The following is a 19,676-nucleotide window of genomic DNA, read 5'->3' as shown; positions in this document are numbered from 1 at the left end:
AGAATGAAATCTGGAGTCGGGCAGACCTGGGTTTTGATATTACTGCTGACATATATCATACTCCTTTGGCTTTGTCACAGCTTCACTGGGCTCAGTGTTTTGAGAACAGACAGATTATGTTTGTGAAAGTTCTTTGGTTCCCTCTCCTAACTGTAGTCAGATATCACCCAGAAGATGTGTATGACATTGTATGTGCATAGGTAAGCTTAGGCCAGAATGAGATGGGGGATTATGAAAAATTTTAGCAGAGGTAACTTTTGTTCTTAAAAACTACTATCTAACTTTTTATTGACAACTCAGAAGTATCTATGGGTAGGCTGAAGTTAGAGGGAGCGTGCTAGGGATCCAGAATGTTTCTGAGTATCTTAATAATTTAAAGAATTTTATTTGCCTAAACACTCACATATTCTCACACACACCTGTGAAGCTATCCCTCAGTCATGCCCCTATTAGAATTTATTTCATCAGACGTGGAACTGAACAGTGTAAACACTTGAGTTCACTTCATCATGACTCTTCAAATACCTTTGTCCTGTGGATAAAGCTTAAGACAAAAGACATGAGCCAGAATACATTTTGTGATAACTTTTTCTTCTCTTTAGAAAAAAAAATATGTACAAAAAAAGCTGAGAAGAGCCAACATGGAAGTGTCAAGAAAACATTCTGATAGGTACGGACAAAAGAGCTCCTTCAATCAAAGGAGTTACATATTAGTTATCACCATGCTAGAAAAATGAGATGCAGTTAAAATTCTAGAATAATTAAAAGCCACAAAGTGAAACTGTTGTTCTGGGGCCCTATGTTGTAGATTCTCTGATTCCTTTTCTGTAAAATAATACTGTGCAAACTGTAAAATATTCATTTTCATATAAAGTCCATATAATATGAGATACAAAACTGTTGAGTTGACAGGGGAGGCTGATGTTGGCTGCTTTTTGGAGAAAAGCGGACAGTGACACCTGCCTGCCAGAAGACATTCCAGAAAGATCTTGAGTTCTTCAGTAGAGGCCATTATCTAAGAAAGAATCATATAACCCCAATACCCTCCAAATCCAGAATTCTCTGACAATTGTTTGTGTAACTAGGTGACTTTGTTAATATATCACTTTGAACTTTGAACGTAACAATTTGTTAAGAGATCAGAGTGCAACATTCTTTTTGAAGACAATTTTTTTCTACAATTGACTTTGAGATTTATTATTAACCAACATTGTCCTTCCTGCAACTCAAAAGTTTGCCTTTTATTAAAATTAAAAAATTCTGGAGGAGGCAGCAACTGTGGTAATAAAAGTTTAAAGTGAATTGTTATATTTACTTCTGTGTTTATAAAACTGAGAAAAGAAAATTTGTGTACAAATATCACAAAACAACGTCAACAATTGAATAAATGTGGTTCTTCAATGCACACTTGAACAAGAAAATTTTGTTGGTTTTAAAATTCTGGCATAAATATATTAAAGCTGACCAAAAAAAAAAAAAAATCAGGGCAAGCTACATCACTTCCTCATACAAAAAATGTACAAAACATTAGCTTCTAACTAGATAAACATAATATTTGTCATCACAGTTTGACATTGAGCAACTGTGTGTTTTGAAGTATAGAATTGGAAGATGATTTTAAAAAACAGCTTGTGACACATCAGTCGTCTCAGGTAACTTCAGTCATGGACGCAGAGTGATTCTGTGGAGCAAACACAAGCAGATAAAATCTGAGATAGGGTTGCCTGGCACATGCACACTCACTTGTCCCTTGTTTTGTCTCCTCAAGGGTACACAGGCTGTTCCCTCCCCCTAATATGCTTTTCCAAGTCTCCTCAATTTCCCTTACCTCTTTGGTTTTTTTATTTTATTTTTTGAGACGGAGTTTCACAATTGTTGCCCAGGCTGGAGCGCAATGGTGCAATCTCAGCTTACTGCAACCTCTCCCTCCTGGGTTCAAGCAATTCTCCTGCCTCAGCCTCCCAAGTAGCTGGGATTACAGGCATGCACCACCATGCCCAGCTAATTTTGTATTTTTAGTAGAGACAGAGTTTCTCCATGTTGGTCAGGCTGGTATCGAACTCCCGACCTCAGGTGATCCACCCACCCCAGCCTCCCAAAGTGCTGGGATTATAGGCGTGAGCCACCATGCCTGGCCTCCTTACCTCTTTTATTAAAACTTCCCTGATTTTCATCCAAAATAGGATAACTTCTTTACCCAAACTTTTTTTTTTTTTTTTTTTGAGACAGGGTTTACTCTGTCACCCAGGCTGGAGTACAGCCTTGATCTGCTGGGCTCAAGTGATCATCCTATCTCAGCTTCCCGAGTAGGTAGGACACTGGGCACATGCCATCATGCCTGGTTAACTTCTAAATTTTTTGTAGAGACAGTGTCTCACTATGTTGCCCAGGCTGGTCTCGAACTCCTGGGCTCAACTGACCCTCCCACCTTGGCCTTCCGAAGTGCTGGGATTACAGGCACAAACTACTGTGCCCAGCATCTTCACCTAAACTTATTCTCTATATAAGTCTGTCTTATGCTTAAGTATTTTCTAATATAAACATTTAAGAGCCTCAGAGTAACTTAGCATCCCGCACATTTTTAATGTAATGTTTTAAATATGAAACAGTTCCAGTGTTTAAAACCTTTCTATATGTTTTATCATTAGAGTCACAAATTACATAGAAGTGAGTTTATTATTTCAAAATGTATAGAATTTTGGGGGGGTTTGTTTTTAGTTTAACTTTTTTTGGCTAGAGAAAATGTGGCTTACATAATACAGATCCATTAAAATATTTTTCTTGAGACTTGTATCATGGTCTTGTATATGATGCATTTTCATAATGTTTCATGTGTTTTGAGGAGGGTTATATAAAATGCACATCAGATCAACCTTATTGATCATGTGTATCCTTACTATTTTTGTTTGCTTATTAATAAGAGAAATGTATTACAATCTCCTGTGACTGAGGATTCATCCATTTTCCTTGTAATTATGTCAAATATTTTTGTCACTGGCTGGCTTTTAATTAGTTTTAACTATTAAGCTTTTATACATGTAATCAACTAGGTGAGGGTGGATATTTAGGTTCTTCTTTTGAGTAAAATGGGCTCTTCACTGTTTACAAGGTTATTTCTGAGTTGCAAAAATTCTCTCTCCATGTTTTCCCTACCATTACTCCTCTATTCAATCTTGGCTGCCACAATCAGACAGAAAGCTCAAGGACACTTTTTTTCTTGCATTGGTAATATAATAGAAACTTTAGCAGCAGATAGTAACTGCTCCAGGTTCATCAAATGGAAGCATTCAATTAAAACAACAACAACAACAAAATATATATATATATAACCTCCCACTTCTTGCAAACCTAAAGTCTTGTCTTTTATTTGAACTTAAAACTCAATGCTTTGGGTCTATGAAATTATTAAATCTTTAACAAACTGTGGCTTTGATCTAATTATTATTATTGATTTCCTGATTTCTGTCTTTTTTTTTTTTTTTTTTTTTGAGATGAAGTCTTGCTGTTGTCCCCCAGGATGGAGTGCAAAGGTACAATCTCGGCTCACTGCAACCCATGCCTCTTGGGTTCAAGCGATTCTGTTGCCTCAGCCTCCTGAGTAGCTGGGATTACAGGCGCCTGCCACCACGCCCAGCTAATTTTTGTATTTTTAGTAGAGACGGGGTTTCACCATGTTGGCCAGGCTGGTCTTGAACTCCTGACCTCAGGTGATATAAAATATATATTAAATATGTATAAGTATCTTTTAACTATATATGTATACATATATAAGTATATATACATACATAGATGAAGAAAGGCACCAGGTTTAAGTAATATGCCCAAGGTCACCAATCAAAATTAAATAATATGTATGTATGTATATATACATACATATATACTTATATATGTATATAAATATATATTAGTGTATATATGTATCTATATTTAATATATATTTTATATAATTATATATATTTTTCCCCCATGGGGAAGACATCTGGAGACTCTATACCACATCCAGAGTGAGTTAACACAGTTGCTTCATTTCTAATTTAATTTTTGTTATTAGAAACTGTGTGGACAAGAACTCAACAACACTCAGCTGATTGCTCATGTACATTGTGAGTGGGGCGGGGTGTAGAACATGGATAATTAAGAGTTGGTTCCTTTGGGATCCCAACAACTTTATACAATCATAAAATAATGCTTTGAAAAACTTGACTATTTTTGTTTTATAATTGTTTACTTTTTGGTTTCTCTATGGTATTTGGGAAAGATTTTAGAAAATGCACCCCATCTCAATCAACTATACTAAGGGGAATCACAGAAGGTGGATATTCAAATTTGAGGTAATGTTTTAGAGGCCCAGAGCACTGTGGCTCTGAGGGCTGCATGTGGCAAAGGGGAAAGAATGTCTTGGGAGAAAGGGAAATGAGGGTGACTGATGCCCTCCCCATCCAGTCTTCTCCTTAAGATATTTTGAATAGTGGGATGGATTTCATGTGTATGAATGTGTGCTCTGAAGAGAGGTTCTAATCTCTGATCTGAAAAGGTCCACATGCTGGGAAGATGGTTCCGTTCCAAAAGTTACAAAGATGCCGTTTCTAACAGAAACCATGGCTGTTGGAGTTGCAAGGGAAGTTCTTGCCCACAGGGGGGTATTTATTTTGGAAAAACTGTAGCTCAGGTTCAGTATAGCAGCCCCCTGTAGCATGTTTTCATATTCAATGCTGGGAGTTGTGGATTTCAAAAAAGAATTTTCATTGAATGAAATCTCAGACTGTGTGGTGTAGGAGAACCAGCAGGGCCTTAGTATCGGACGGGTCTTCATTTAATTTTGACTGGGTGACCTTGGGCATATTACTTAAACCTGGTGCCTTACTTTCTTCATCTATAAAATAGGATATAATAAAACCAATACAGTATCATGAATATTAAATGAGATGACTCTCAATAAATGCTAGTTCTCTTTTCTTGACCAACAAATAAAGGGTTTATCTTTCTAACTATCCATATGGAAACATTTATTACTAAAAACAGATGCTTGGTGATTTGCATTTTTCACAACTGGTATGGATAGCATAATGTGAGAGGCAATACTTCTCTTTAGCTTTCTGTGGCTTCATTCTGGCTAGCCTGCAGAAGTCCTTCTCATAGTTTCTTATAAATCTCTACTTTCCGTGGATGTTCAAATAGTGATTATGGTCAAATCTGAGGTTCTTGGTTTTGGCTAAAGTGTCTACTTTAGGTTTTGGGACAAGTTTGTATTCATCCATCAATATGTATTTCACACCTAGTGGATGCCAGGATACATGGTAAATAAGACATGGTTTATAGGGTCCTCAAAAAGTCCCAAGTCTCTGGAGGAGGCAGACATGAGGGAACACTTGGCTTTACTTATGAGTGACAGTCACATGAGCGGGGTCTGGAGGGTCCTTTGGCCCAAGCCTGGTATTCGGGCAAGGCCTCAAATTGTATCCATATGAGGCGGCATCCATAATCACAAAGATCTGTTGACAGGTTTGAGAGAAGTTCAACTACTACCTGTAAACAATGAATTAATATCTATTTTAAGAATCCTTTATCTATCTTGTGAATAGCATTTTTTGAAACCCTGTTTAGCACTTCATTTTTCAATTTAAGTAGAATCCCTCAAAATAGAGTCTGGACATCTCTAGGCCTGATCAACCATCAGTGGCCCTGAGAATTAAGAGAGAAAGAAGTCTAGGGAAGACATTAGACAGATGTCATGCTTGAGCAGTGCTGGGTGGAAGGATGAGGTGTGCAAAAGGGGTGTTCTTATATCAGGATATTCGGGGGATAGCATTTACAAGGACACAGAGACTGGTATGTCTATGGAACTCAGCAAATATTTTCTGTTTCTTTTTAAAATTCACTTGTTGTCATTTTACCACCCCAAAATAGAGACCCTCTCTGACTTCACTAAACACAGGATTGTAATTAGGGAAGAAAAGTTAGAGAGATTCTATTTCACTATTTCATTACAAGGTATCACTATTTAGCTAATTTGATATTTAACCTGTAGCAACAGGCTGTACATAAATAAACAAGAAAATATTTTTGTTAACATTTCTAGACCAAGTTAAAATGTTAGCCTTAATACAAATTAAGGGAAAACAAAACAATACTTGGTACTGTATTAATGGAGAACCTTAAATATTTTTCCTAAAATGGAGAATCTTAAATATTTTTCCTAAAATGGAGATATGGAGGTAGATTTCTTGTTCCAACCCCCCCCCCACCCCCGTCCCACCCTCAAAACCTGGTTCATTAATAATATTAGATTTAATTAAAGGTAAAAAGGCATAGGATATTGAGACCAGCCTGGCCAACATGGCAAAAAACCGTCTCTACTAAAAATACAAAAAAGTAGCCAGGCGTGGTGGCGTGTGCCTGTAGTCCCAGCTACTTGGGAGGCTGAGGCAAGAGAATTGCTTTAACCCCGGAGGCGGAGGCTGCAGTGAGCCGAGATCGTGCCACTGCACTCCAGCCTGGGCGACAGAGTGAGACTCCGTCTCAGGGGGGGAAAAAAGAGCATAGGGTAGTTTGTCTTAGAGAGATGTCATAGTTAATCATCATTTAAATAGTGAAAATATTATTTTATATTGCACTGATATGAAGTACATAATTCCAAAGGGAACAAAGGGAAGTGATTTGTTTATCTTTTATATCTTCTATAAAAATGCTTGAGTAGGAAAATGCCAAATGCAAACAAGATTTTACGATAAACAGACTATGACAAAACATAAACACTTTAGCCGGGCTCAGCTACCCGAAAAAGATGACATGCTAATGAAAATCATATTATTAGTTGTCCCCCTATCTGCTTAAAGAACTCCTACTCATCCAGCTTTCCTACTTGCTACCTATACAGCCTCAGGCAGGTAATCTAACATCACTGTCCTCAGTGTTGTTTTTTTTTGTTTGTTTTTGTTTTTTTTGAGACAGGGTCTCACTCTGTCACCCAGGCTAGAGTGCAGTGGCGCGATCACAGCACGCTGTAGTCTTAATCTCCCAGGCTCAAACACTCCTCCCACCTCAGCCTCTGGAGTAGCTGGGACTACAGGCATGCACTACCATGCCGGGCTAATTTTTGTATTTTTTTAGTAGAGACAGGGTTTTGCCATGTTGCCCAGTCTGGTCTCAAACCCCTGGGCTCAAGCAATTCACCTGCCTTGGCCTCCCAATGTGCTGGGATTACAGGCGTGAGCCACCATGCTCGGCTTGTCTTCTGCATTCTTATCTTTACCTGTGAAATAGGAATTATAGTATCTATTCAATAGGGTGGTTGTTCAAGTAATGATATATTTGTAAAGGTCCTAGCAATTGTCCTGGGAAAAATTAAGTGCTTCATATCATCTGTCCAGGCTCCTTTCAGTTGGCAAGTCATCTTCCTGGCTTTCCCTGTCTTCTCAGATGGGGTAGATTTTTTCCCCTTCATTTGTATTCATACAGCACTTTGTGCACCTCTGATTCAGCATGTCATATTATGACTACCTATTTATATCCACCTTTTCTGATCATCTGTGATTTATTTATTTATTTAGTAGAGATGGGGACTTGTTACATTGCCCAGGTTGGTCTTCAACTCTTGGCTTCAAGCAATCCTCCCACCTTGGCCTCCAAAAGTGCTGGGATTACAGGTGTGAGCCACCATGCCTGCCCCTTATCTATGAGTTATTTGAGGGCAAGGACTATATCAATTATTTTTTGGTATGATGCAAGGTTCTGTTGTAGAGTAACAGATCAGGAGGTACTGTTGCATTGAATTTTTGTCACAAAAACAGGTCCAAAGGGACATTTAGTAGCCTTTTAAAATGTGCCTCCAACTTATATCACTGTGTGTAACACAACCTTTTTCTTTCCAAATATTATCCTAGTTATTAAGTCAAATTGCTTTTTTCCGTATGATTAGTGCAAATTTCATGAATGTGATATTATATTGTAGGTCAAAGTATCCTGAAACAGCTAAGGTTTAAGTTAGACATTACTAAGAACTCTCTGAGGATTCATGATTGCCCCAACCCCCGGAATAAATATAGGAATAATTGAGGGGAAAAAGTGAAGGCTGCCTTTTGTGAGGGCCTTTACAATAAATGAATCAGATTCTCATTGATGCTGGGTAGATTAAGTGGTATTCACGGATTGATACTGACCTCCCAAAGTGTTCAGCCTGTGGGTTTGGTTTGCTAAAACGGCTTTACCGTACCTGTGCACTTAAGGTTTCCAGAGGGCTTTCTATCCTTGGGAAAGCCATTAGGGGTACTCCACGGGGATCCTCAGGCTTGGGTTTGGAAGGAGATCCTTGCGTTCCTTTAAAGTTATGAACCACACACATTCCCTGCAGGATGAGGGGGAAAAAAGAATGGGGTCAGACTGCAGCCATCAATGCCTGGCATCTGTGAGGGTGGCAGGCCTTTCCCCTTGAATATCATCACCAGAGTGACCTTTTTCCTTTGAGAGAGGGGAAAAGGACTATAGGAAGTACTGTGGAAACGTCTGTTTAATCACCAGATGACCAGTAATAATCGCTCTCCACCCCATTGGGTCTGTTTTCTCACCTGTAAAATAAGAATAGTAATACCCACTTCACAGATTTGTAATGATTAAAGGCATGGTGAATGCAAATCACCTCATAATAGCAGTTAAAATTTATTGAGGGCCACTATGTGTCTGGCACGACCCTGAAGATTTTATCCAATTTCACTTAACCCACCCAACAATTTCATAAGGGAGGTACTATTATCTCCAGTCTAGATAGGGGGGCACAGGGAAGTTATCTAACTTGCCCGAGGTCACACAGAGATTGAAACTCCAGAACCCCTAAATCATATCCCTATACTATTTTGCCCCTTAAAAAGCGCCAAACGCATAGCAAGTATTCAGTCCATGTTAGCTGGTCTTTAACTCTTACCTTAGATAGTCATCTTCAGATTATGACTATTTGCTTGAGATTAGATAACCCCTGAGTTTTCTTTTATTGCTTCCATTTAAAACTTTCCCTGTAAGTTACTGCCCACTTTTCTGTTTCCTGCCAAGGTCTTTTCATAACTGACTGTTTCTACCATCCTCCCTGCTTTTTTTTTTTTTTTTTTTTTTTTTTTTTGCCCAAGAAGAACCCTCCTTTTCCCTGCCTCTTTCCATACTTTCTTTGTTTCTTCATCCAGCATCTTCGAATCTTTCCTGCTACTCTTCAAACCCTGTAGCACATTGGCATGCATCCTCTCTACCTGGCTCATCTCCGTCTCACTCTTACACTCAGCTTTTTTCTTTTTTTTTGAGACAGAGTCTCACTCTGTCACCCAGGCTGGAGTGCAGTGGTACGATCTCGGCTCACTGCAAGCTCTGCCTCCCGGGTTCACGCCATTCTCCTGCCTCAGCTTCCCGAGTAGCTGGGACTACAGGCACCAGCACGCCCGGCTACTTTTTTGTACTTTTTAGTAGAGACGGGGTTTCACCGTGTTAGCCAGGATGGTCTCGATCTCCTGACATCATGATCTGCTGGCCTCAGCCTCCCAAAGTGCTGGAATTACAGGCGTGAGCCACCGCGCCCGACGACCCTACACTGTGCTTTAACTGGGAGGAGGGGAACCTGTAGAAACTTTGGAGTGGAGAGACCCAGGTCCCTTTGCTGGTTATTGGTTGCATGGCTATTGGGCAAATTACTTATCTTTGAGCCTCATTTTCCTCATCTATAAAATGAGGATAGGAATATTGTTAGAGTTGCCCTGGGGGCACTTGATTAGCTGTCTATAAAGCATACAGCATGTGGTACTTGTTCAGCTAATAACTTCCTTCTCCTTCCTCCCACATTCCGCCTCATGGGAACCACAAACATAAAGCACTATTGAACATTTACAGTAGATATCCTGCCATTCTCAGTGTTTGCTCTTCTTTTTCTGTCTCCTCTCCAAGTCTCTGCTTTGGAATGCCTCCAGGCTCCTCCAGGACATCCTTCCCCTCCCATTTCCCAGCTTTGTGTGTGTCTGTGAGGTGTGTTCACATGCATGTGCCAACAGGGTGGTCTCTCTTATGCCAGAGCAATTCAACCACAGATCTGGGTCTTACATAAAGGCCATTTGTAGGAAAACAAATTTTGACATCAATTGGGAAGTCACTTGAAAGCACTAGCAGACCGAGTAGTTACTGAGTGATGAGAAACAGGGCTGCATGTTATGGAGAGAAAACAAGTTTAACGTTGAAGCAGGATTTGTGTATGGGGCTTCAGCAAACCCCGATATCATCCCACAAAGACCCTACAAAATTGCTTGGAACAGTCAGAATGGCTCTCCCTCTCTAACGGGATGGCGGCTTCAGAACTGATGGTCAGCAACATTGTTTGTCTTTTCTTGAGCCGAAATCTATTTATACACCATTGATCTCCCTTTGAAACCCTTCTCTTCCCTTCAAGTCACCTGTTTTCTTTCCTTCTTAAAAAAAATTCCTCAGGAATGGTAGTAGGCGGTAGGGGGAAGAGGAGTTGGTTAATCAGTACAAAAATACAGTCAGATGGAAAAAATGAGGCCTGCTCACTGTAACAGTAGAGTGACAATAATTAACAATAATTTACTGTATATTTCAAAATAAATGGAATAGATTTGGAATGTTCCTAACACAAAGTAACAGTATTTGAGGTGATGGATATCCCAGTTACCCAGATTTGATCATTATACATTGTATGCTTGTATCAAAATATCACACATACCCCCGAAACATGTGTAACTTCTATGTATCCATAAAATATTGTTTTTAAAAGGCGTTCCTCAGGAAAGTTCCTAATGAGATATCAAGATTTTATGACGACTTCAGCACTGTTTTTCCTGCAACTTCATCCAGAGTATTTACATTTTAGTTTTTCATCTTTCACTATAGGAAGAATGCCTGGATCCATTCAAAATACTGGCACATTTTTGTTTTATTTCTCTTCACTTTATTGCATGTTGCAGATATTGTGTTTTTTTTTTTTTAATTGAAGCTTTTTGACAACACTGTGTCCAGCAAGTCTATTGGCACCATTTTTTCAACAGCACATGCTCACTTTGTGTCTGCGTCAACACTTTTTTAAAGCCATAAAGTGCTTTTAAATTAAGGTAACTGCATTGGTTTTTTTTTTTTTTAGACATAATGCTATTGCACACTTAATAGACTACAGAATAATGTAAACATAACTTTTTATATGCACTGGGAAACCAAAAAATTGTGTGCCTAGCTTTACTGTGATATTCACTGTTGCAATGGTCTGGAACCAAAGCTGCATTATCTCTGAGATATGCCTGTCATTTTGAATTAGAAAGAAGCTTCCCAATCAATGTTCTGAATGTGAGCATTGTCTGTATCTTAGCAGATTTTTTACAAGTTGGAAAACCAAATTAGAGGCTGGGAGAGGCATGTGTGTATTTTTCATATTTGGGAGAGAAGGAAGAGGGGCTAGGAAAAGGAAGTGTGTTAAGTCCTATGACTGAAATCCAGCTATGTGTGATGCCAATCCAAATGGATCTTGGACCAGAGAGGGCAGAATAGGAGGTGGGAGGTCCTACAAGACTGTGATGGCTTCTTTCTCCTTGGGGAGGCTTCCTGAACATTGTTAGGGGATTCATTTCATGCACAATATAAGTCTCCAGGCCTCATGATTCATCATAAATTTTTCTGGGCCTGTTTTAAGTCCTTGAAGATAATAGAAATCTGCATCTCTGAGGTGTGACCATGCAATGGAATACTACACAGCAATAAAAAGGAATTATTGATGCATTCTACAACATAGATGAATCTCAAAATAATTATGCTAGGTGAAAGATACCTGAAAAAATACATTATGATTCAATTAATATGAAATCGTAGAAAAGGCAAACTAATATAGAATGACAGAAGATCACCAGTTGCCTGGGGATAAGGGAAAAGGAAGGGTGAGAGAGAAAGTTGTATGCCAAAATTGATCAAATTGTACACTTGATGTGTCATTTATTGTATACCTATTATACTTCAATAAAACTGTGAAAGAGAAGACAAAAAGAATAAAAATTAACCTCTTTTTATCAAATCCAACTCAATTTAAGGGATTTCCTAGGTGAGCAGGTGGCCAGACCTCCATCTATTTGGGGAACTAAAACATAATCAGAAATACAAGAAAAATGTATTAACCAAAACTCTTCTCCAGGAAGATAGGTGGTTGAGAAGCCAGTTTAGTGGAAGTAAGATTCCCAAGAGGCATGTTCCAGTAGTAACAGAGGCCCACTAAAAAGGGTGGGTGTGATCATCTGCAGGGTTTTTAAAATTTCCGAGTAGGAGATGCAACTTTGGAGCTAGAGTTGAGTTTCTTGGGATGCTGGAGAAGAGGCTGCTTGCTTTTACCAGTGCTCTTCATTCTCTATTCTTCCCTCAAGGAACACTTAGCTTTTGCCCCCAATATGCTGAGAACAAATACTTAAAGAAGATTGGTTTGAAGGTGTGCCAATTTATCATTAGTCTGCTTGGCCCCAGTCCCAAGCCCAGTGTTGAAAGGGGTAGAGCCAGCTGTACTTCTAGGGGCAATTCTCTCCCTGCCACCCAGAAGGAATTTGGCAATCCAGTTTCTGAAAGGAAAGGGTGTTTTGAAATCATTTTTGTAGCAAAAGCATGCATAATACTTGGAGAATAATTGTAATTCACAAGGTTGGGACGAAAGGAACACAGATGGTGAAGTCTGGGAAACCTGACTCACAGTTTTTCAGAGAGTAGAAGAGGGGGAAAAGGTAAAAAGAGGGAAGTCAACCTACCAGAAACAGGGCCACTGCAGTGCCCAGGATGAAACCAGCAATCACGTCCGAGCAGTGGTTCCGATACTCAGAGACCCGGTTGAGGCCTGTCAGGAAGGCTGTGCAGAGAGTTCCGAGGCACAGCACCGGCTTGGCCAGTCGACTGCTCTTCGTCTTGATTGTGCTTGTAATATACATCTGGAATAGGACAGAGGCCAGGGAGTGACCAAGCAGCCGCCTTGTGCTATGAGTACACATGCAAGCAAGCAGGTACATACACCAGCATACACAAGCAGGGGCTTGTGTCAAAGCAACCACACTAACTAGTATTCCTTGAACTCCACTAAGATATTTAATAAATTATTTAGGTAGGAAATCAGTGCAGCAAGAACAATGAACAGATGTACATTCTTCAGTCTTTTGTAATCTAGTGGACATGTGAACAGAAGTTATTAGTGACACAAAGAACGCATTAACAATTAGATTCAGAACATGCAGTTTTTATGTGACAAGTTTAAATATCATTTGGGGTAAAAGAAATCCATATGAGAGTCTGAGATACCAAATAAACCTTCTATAGGAATGAAGCTTTTGGTGGAGAAGACCAGGTAGGAGAGTGACTGTAAGCGACCGTACATTTTATTTTTTGTGTCCCCAAAAGTTCCTAGTTGCTTCGTCACACCTTCAGGTGATTAATACCAAAGTGTTGACTGATGAGTTAGTTGATAGGCTGAATTAGAACCTCCCAACAACTGCATCACATAAATAGGTTTCAGCTGTGCTAGTAAATTGACTCCTACATTCCTTAGGACAGCTGTGATCAGCTTTATTCATTCATTTACTCCACTGTTTCTTAAAATATTAAAACTTTTCTATGTGTTCCACAAGATACAAAAGGTCAAGAAGACCTGAGCTGAGTAAAAGATGATACACTTTATGACACCTGAGATGTAGGCGGCTGTTATTAGTTTGTTGTGAGGTGCTGGGTAAGACTCTGACGTTTTACAGGTTCAGTTAGCAAATGTGTCCCCGGTGGTTTAGAGTTAGGAAGCCATGCCTTTTTCATATAAGTACGCTTTTTTAGCTAACCTTTGGTAGTAGTTACAAAACACCACTAGAGGGCACCATTGGTCTATCATTTCTTAACAAATGTGCTATGTGAGCTTAGCAATTCTAAAAAATAATATGCTGATACTTATATAGTATGTGTATATGGCCTGAGCACATAGAAGTTAAAATAGATGCATTTTACAGTATTACAATAGAAATTCTTAATATTCTAGAATGATGCCTCAACACTGGTGAGAATACCAGAAGATAGGAATCTCTTCTATATAACAGATTCCCTATAAAACTGGTTACATCAAAGTTACATAAATTACAGCATATTATTACACTATTTTCAGACTCTGGTAAATGTTACTTAAAACCTATGCTGCATATATTTAGTTGTTCATGCTATTATGTTTTCCAATTATATCTGTCCTAAATCTTTCCTATAAGATTAAAAACTATTAAAAGCATGAGCCTATGGTTAGTTGGTATTCTTCATAGTATTAACTAGTACTTAGGAAATCCTTGTTGAGTAATTTCTGAAAGCATTTGACATGTAATAGAGGCTCAGAAGATTTATGCAATTGGAATCTTCTATCAGGGTTTATCTGACTATAGTCTGTGAGGCATGATTTGAATTGGATAACATCTGAATCCTTGAGAACATGTTATAGTCACATTTATTCTGTGTGAGCTGACGATATTTACTTCTTTCTTGCCCAAAGAACTTCGTATCTCATTTGTTGAAACAGTAGTTTATTATAAGTAACGGAATAATTTTTATAATGGTACTATAAAAATTAACTTCACACAGCAATGACTTGAGTCTGATAAAAAATACAGGAAAAGGCAAAAGAATACATTGTTTAGGTTCTAGATAATTAGGAAAAATCAACATTCTGAAAATTTGAAAATATGTTGAATACTTCAGAGGGCTTTATTTGTTTTAAAAAAATACCTGCATAGAGGTTTTTTGGTTTGGTTTTGTTTTTGATAAAGCAAAGACATTTAACTGAGCTATAATCTGTTTTGTAAATTGAGGCTTCTGTGTTATTTGCATCCTTGTTTCTTTAATGTGGGGACAGCTGAAGTCATTTTTGTCACATATTCATGTCACATAGTTGGTGGTTGACAAAATAACCCTATCGATGTGATCCCATAAATGGGACACAAAGGCACTATATGCTCCTTGTTGTTTTAAATAAATAGATCAGACTCATAGTCACAAAGAATGACTGTGTATTAATTATTAGATTCAGAACATGCAGTTTTTATGCGACAAATTAAAGAATCATTTGGGGTATAAGAAACCCATATGAGTTTTTGCCTTTTTTCCACCCTAGGGGTGAAGGCACAGACCCGTTTTCTTCCCGTAGAGGCAGAACATGCCTCCTGCAATTACACTAAGTGACAGGAAGGGTAGCATCTCCCTGGGGGGTGGGGTGAGGGCATACTCAGATGTTTGGGAAGAATGGACAGTTTGAAAGGAGGCTTCCTTCTGTCTTTTCCCTTCCCACACTTTCCATTGAGAATCACCAGACTAGTCATATTCTGAATATAAAATAAGTTGAAGTAAGGAAAGGGGGTGTTTTGGACCAACAGTTGCTCTGCCACTGGTAAATGCACCTGATGTCCACCAGCAATATCGTATCAGCCTGTGGAGCCTTTGAGCTGATCTCTGCATGTCTATATTCTGGGTCCTAAGAATACATAAGCCAGCCAAGAGTGAAATGAAGTTATTTCCAAAATGAATACAGTTAAAAAGTTGGAAAATAAGAGAGACACTGTTGTTCTTTAAGATGTGGGACATACTTTCGTTTTTCTGTTACTAGAACAAAAAGAAAACAAGAGAAAATTATACCCCAGTGGGGCAGTCAATGGCTGTGCGATCTGGGGGACAATGAGAAACATACTCTGGGGTGTTGAGGTTTTTCTAGGATCATCCCTGTCTCCTAGCAAAGTCATGGAGAAAAGTGTCAGAGCAAAGGAAAGCTGTGTATCCTGGGTCTGCATGTTGTTGGAGCAGCCATTCATATAAGACCCATGCTTGCAAATTTCTAGGCAGGTGTGAGAAGGTGTGCTGTTCCGAAACCAACCAAAACCTTGACAAAGAGTACTGTTGTGGGAGGTAAGAAAATCTCAGACACAGTACCAGGAGTCTGGGTCCCTGCTGTGGTTGTATGATCTTAGCTATACTGTGGGACCCTGCTTTCACATCTGTAAATGGGAGGATGTAATTAGGTGATTATCAAAACATTCCATAACTAATATCCTCTGGCAGATCAGGAGATTGAAAGTGGGGTAGAAGTGTGTGTGGGGGGGGGCTAGTATATCAATAGCATAATGTAGAGAAATATGCCATACATAACTTTAAGAGTCACTATAAGTGACAATGAAAGAATGGAGACAGGGCAGGGAGACACACATCCTATCAAAAACTGGACTTAGGAGAGACAAGACTTGCACACTCACCGTGGCATATAAGGCGGAGTAAATGCTCAGAGCAGCGTGTTTGGAGGGAAAGGATCTCCGAGCCTTTTCTATCACTTCCAGGTCCCCAGTACAAATGTTCCCATTGTTTATAAACTGGTGGTGCGCTTGGCAGTCTGCACTGGTGTAGTTCGGCTTGCACACAGTCAGGAAGTATGGCGTTAAGTGCCCAGTGACCACTTGTCCGGCGTTTACAAAAATGTCAGTAGCAAAAAGTCCAAATGCAAACACCCCTATAAGAAGATTTAAAATCATTAGGAATGGTAACATACTCTGTCAATTGCATTTTTTTCCTAAGAGAAAACAGCGGTGAGAGTCCATGATGACCTATCAAAATGATTCTAAGTACTCCCCGGAGTATCTTTCCAGGAGTGGTACCTGCTTCCCAAATCACCATTTCTTCCAAATTGATGTAGACATTCTACTGTTAGCACTTTATGGTTTTGTATCAGTAGTTTAGAAAAAGCACAGTCTAACGAAAATAATTTGAATTTTGGAGTCATATAGACACATCACTGGTGACTCATTCACAGTATAAGTTATTTATCTTTTTTGAATCTTGGTTACCTTAGCTGCAAAATGGAGTAGGGGGTAGTTTGGGGAAAAGAGAATAATCTACGTGCAAAATACTCGCTATGGTGTCTACGTAATTAATCAACATCAGTTCTCTCTCCTTCTATACAAAATACGTTCTCCCTGATTCTACTTGGAAATGTAAATCATCTTGGGAGGAGTTATTTACAACATGGCAGGTGAGAGTAAAGGAGGATCTTATGGAATTGTCTTTTAAAAAAATTATTCTAGAAACTTTGCTTGAATTGGAGTTTCATTTGATGTTGGAAACAAAATGAGAATAAAGGAAAAGTGTTAAAAACAAATGTTGTTGACCAATAGTCTCCTATTGCTGCTACAACAAATTACCACAAACCGAGGGGCTTACAACACAAATGTATCCCCTTCAGACTTCTGTATTCTGGAATTCAGAAGCCTACAATAGGTTCCACTATGCTAAACTCAAAGCACTGGCAGGGATATGTTCCTTCTAAGTGCTCAGGGTATAATCCACATCTTTCCTTTTCCATGTGTTCTAGAAGTTGCCTTCATTCCTTATCTTATGGCCTCTTTCCAGCACTTCACATCATTCCAACTTCTGCCTTCACTGTTGTATCCCCTCTGACTCTGACCCTCCTGCCTGTCTCTTATAAGGACCCTTGTGATTATATCTGGATAATCCAGGATAGTCTCCCTATCACAACTTCAAACACGCCTGCATTCCCTTTTGCCATGTAAGGTAACATTCAGTTTCCAGGGACATGATCATCTTTTGGTGGGGAAGGGTGCATTATTCTGGTTTTGCTGTTGGTCTGAAAACCCTGTGAGTAGGCTATACTTCCTGGATTTTATTTGTTCTCTGGTAAATTCCAGAGGATTAGCCCCAACAAGCTTGAACATGCAGAGGTTTCCTCACAGAAAGCTTTGCTGTGAGTTATTTCAAGGCCTATATATTACATCTATGCACTGAGAAAGGCTGTGTAGAGCTATAAGTGGGTTGAAGAGATGAAGATGTATTATATACAATTGAAGGTAGAAGTTGACAAGTGTGAGAGGCAGCATTAACCCTTGCAAATGTCAAGGGTCTGCTATAGTTTCAACTAAATGTCTACCCAATTTTGACTCCCATATTCAGTGTTCTGAATCTGCAAATTGTGCTGACTTCAGCACCCAAAAATTAATCCATTATAGCAGAAGTGAAGACTAGTTTGGCTGAAACCTTCGTCTGGTTTTCATTTGTATCTGTGCTGATTGCCATAATCTTTCTTTTTGTGGCCTTGCCAGAATGTGCTTTATCATAATGAGAACTAGCTCTTTTAATAGCTTCTGCTGGCTCATACTCATTGGGTCTGACCTCTGAGAGCAGGCATTCATTGATCATCCAAGGCAGTTTTCACCCCCAGGTACTGGAAGTCTGAATGGTTGGAGATTTTCTACATCTTCCAGCAAGATTCTCAAAGACCAGGTTGCTGGGTCTTTCAAGGGGCAATAAGTCTGTCCAGACATAACTTTTCTAGGAAACTAGGGTGATTTACGATCTGAAAAAGGAAAAGTGGCAGGATCTCCCTTTGGCATTTTGTCAGAAGTGTTTCCAATTAGGGCAGGTTTTATTCTTTCTTTGGCAGAGGATTTCTAGGTTCCTTGGGTCAGTGCCAGCTCTGTGGTCACAGTGATTGTATGGTGGCCAGCTCTCCACACCATTGTCCTGTATGCCAAGGCTGAAAGTGGCTTTCTCTTCTTCTCTCTGCCTCCTGTGGATTGTGTCTGTTTCTTCTGCTGGCTTCAGGAGCATCCGCTGTCCAACCACTTCATTCTGGTGCATTTGATCCAGCTTCAGGAGGTACCGCATCAGCCTGGGAAGCCCACCTGCCCCGTGCAGGCCACACCAACAAAGCGCGGTGGAACCTGCACTGGTGACTCACAGACCATGTCAGATCATATAGGGCTTTTCCAAAGGAACTCAAGCCATCTCTCTGTTACTTCACCCTGCACTCCTTGCGTGTATTTTTACAAGCCTCAGAAGCTAAAAACAGCTACTTTTACCCTTAGACTCAGATGAAATACCATTTGGTCTCCAGTATTGCAAGGTATGATTTGAAGATGTTTTAAAAATGTCTCTGTATCTTGGCTTGGAGTCTAAAATTCTTCAGGTGAGATCATATTTTTTAATAGATATTTTTCATTTCTGTAACCCCACACCCCTCAGATGGTTCTATTTATCTTAAGGCTCTGCTCCATCTGTGACGTTTCTTACTACAGAGAAGCCAAAGCCAATTATGTTTCTGAGTGGATTTTCCAATTTACAACAGACACAAAAGTCCAAAAGTAAAGCACTTTTTATTTGCCAGAGCTATGTGCTTGTTGTGATTGCCGTGGCTGTGTTCAGCATTCTGAATATGCTTGGTTTGGAAGATCAAGAGCTATAACCTGGAGGGCGAGACAGTCTTACAAAGTTTCTGAAATCAGCCGCAGAGCAGGGGAGGAAGCAGATGTGGGTGTCACAGGAGGAGCTGAAGCCCTGCCTGTTCTGATTACAGAAGTAAAGAGGTACTTACAGGCTCCCCGCCTCAGGCTGGTGTCAAGCCTCAGGGGCTGGGAAATACTAATCTCCAGAAGGGTTTTTTGTAAATGTGGACAAAGGGCATCGTGTTCCTGCTGGGGTGTAGATTGGGAACCCTACAAACATCTTAGAGAAGTTTCACATCCAGCTTGGCACCACAGCATAGGGTAACTGCATTAGCAATAGCCAAGGAAGGGTCAAATTAGTTGAGAAGAGGCTTGGAAGAAGGACAAAAAAAATTGGTGTCTGCTGGTAATGGCCATGATCAGGTCCCAGTAACATGGATT

General features: G+C 39.6%; 1 protein-coding gene across 5 annotated transcripts in view; it reads right to left on the bottom strand.

Moving 5' to 3' along the window:
* Positions 1 to 574: 574 nt before the first annotated feature.
* The window catches only part of PLPPR1 (phospholipid phosphatase related 1), a 295,944-nt gene continuing 276,842 nt past the window's right edge, over positions 575 to 19,676 (bottom strand). For all 5 annotated transcript variants that reach the window (XM_055350385.2, XM_063696626.1, XM_055350386.2 and 2 more), the window contains 4 exons: positions 16,260 to 16,510; positions 12,756 to 12,932; positions 8,213 to 8,344; positions 575 to 1,681 (listed from right to left, as the gene is read on the bottom strand). In XM_055350385.2, coding sequence (XP_055206360.1) covers positions 1,649 to 1,681; positions 8,213 to 8,344; positions 12,756 to 12,932; positions 16,260 to 16,510 — 593 coding nt within the window. In that variant the 3' untranslated portion in view covers positions 575 to 1,648. The remainder of the gene's footprint in view (positions 1,682 to 8,212; positions 8,345 to 12,755; positions 12,933 to 16,259; positions 16,511 to 19,676) is intronic.

This window comes from Gorilla gorilla, chromosome 13 (genome assembly GCF_029281585.2).
Source record: "Gorilla gorilla gorilla isolate KB3781 chromosome 13, NHGRI_mGorGor1-v2.1_pri, whole genome shotgun sequence".
NCBI classification, from domain to species: Eukaryota; Metazoa; Chordata; class Mammalia; order Primates; family Hominidae; genus Gorilla; species Gorilla gorilla.
This window is presented reverse-complemented; position numbering and strand designations above follow the sequence as displayed.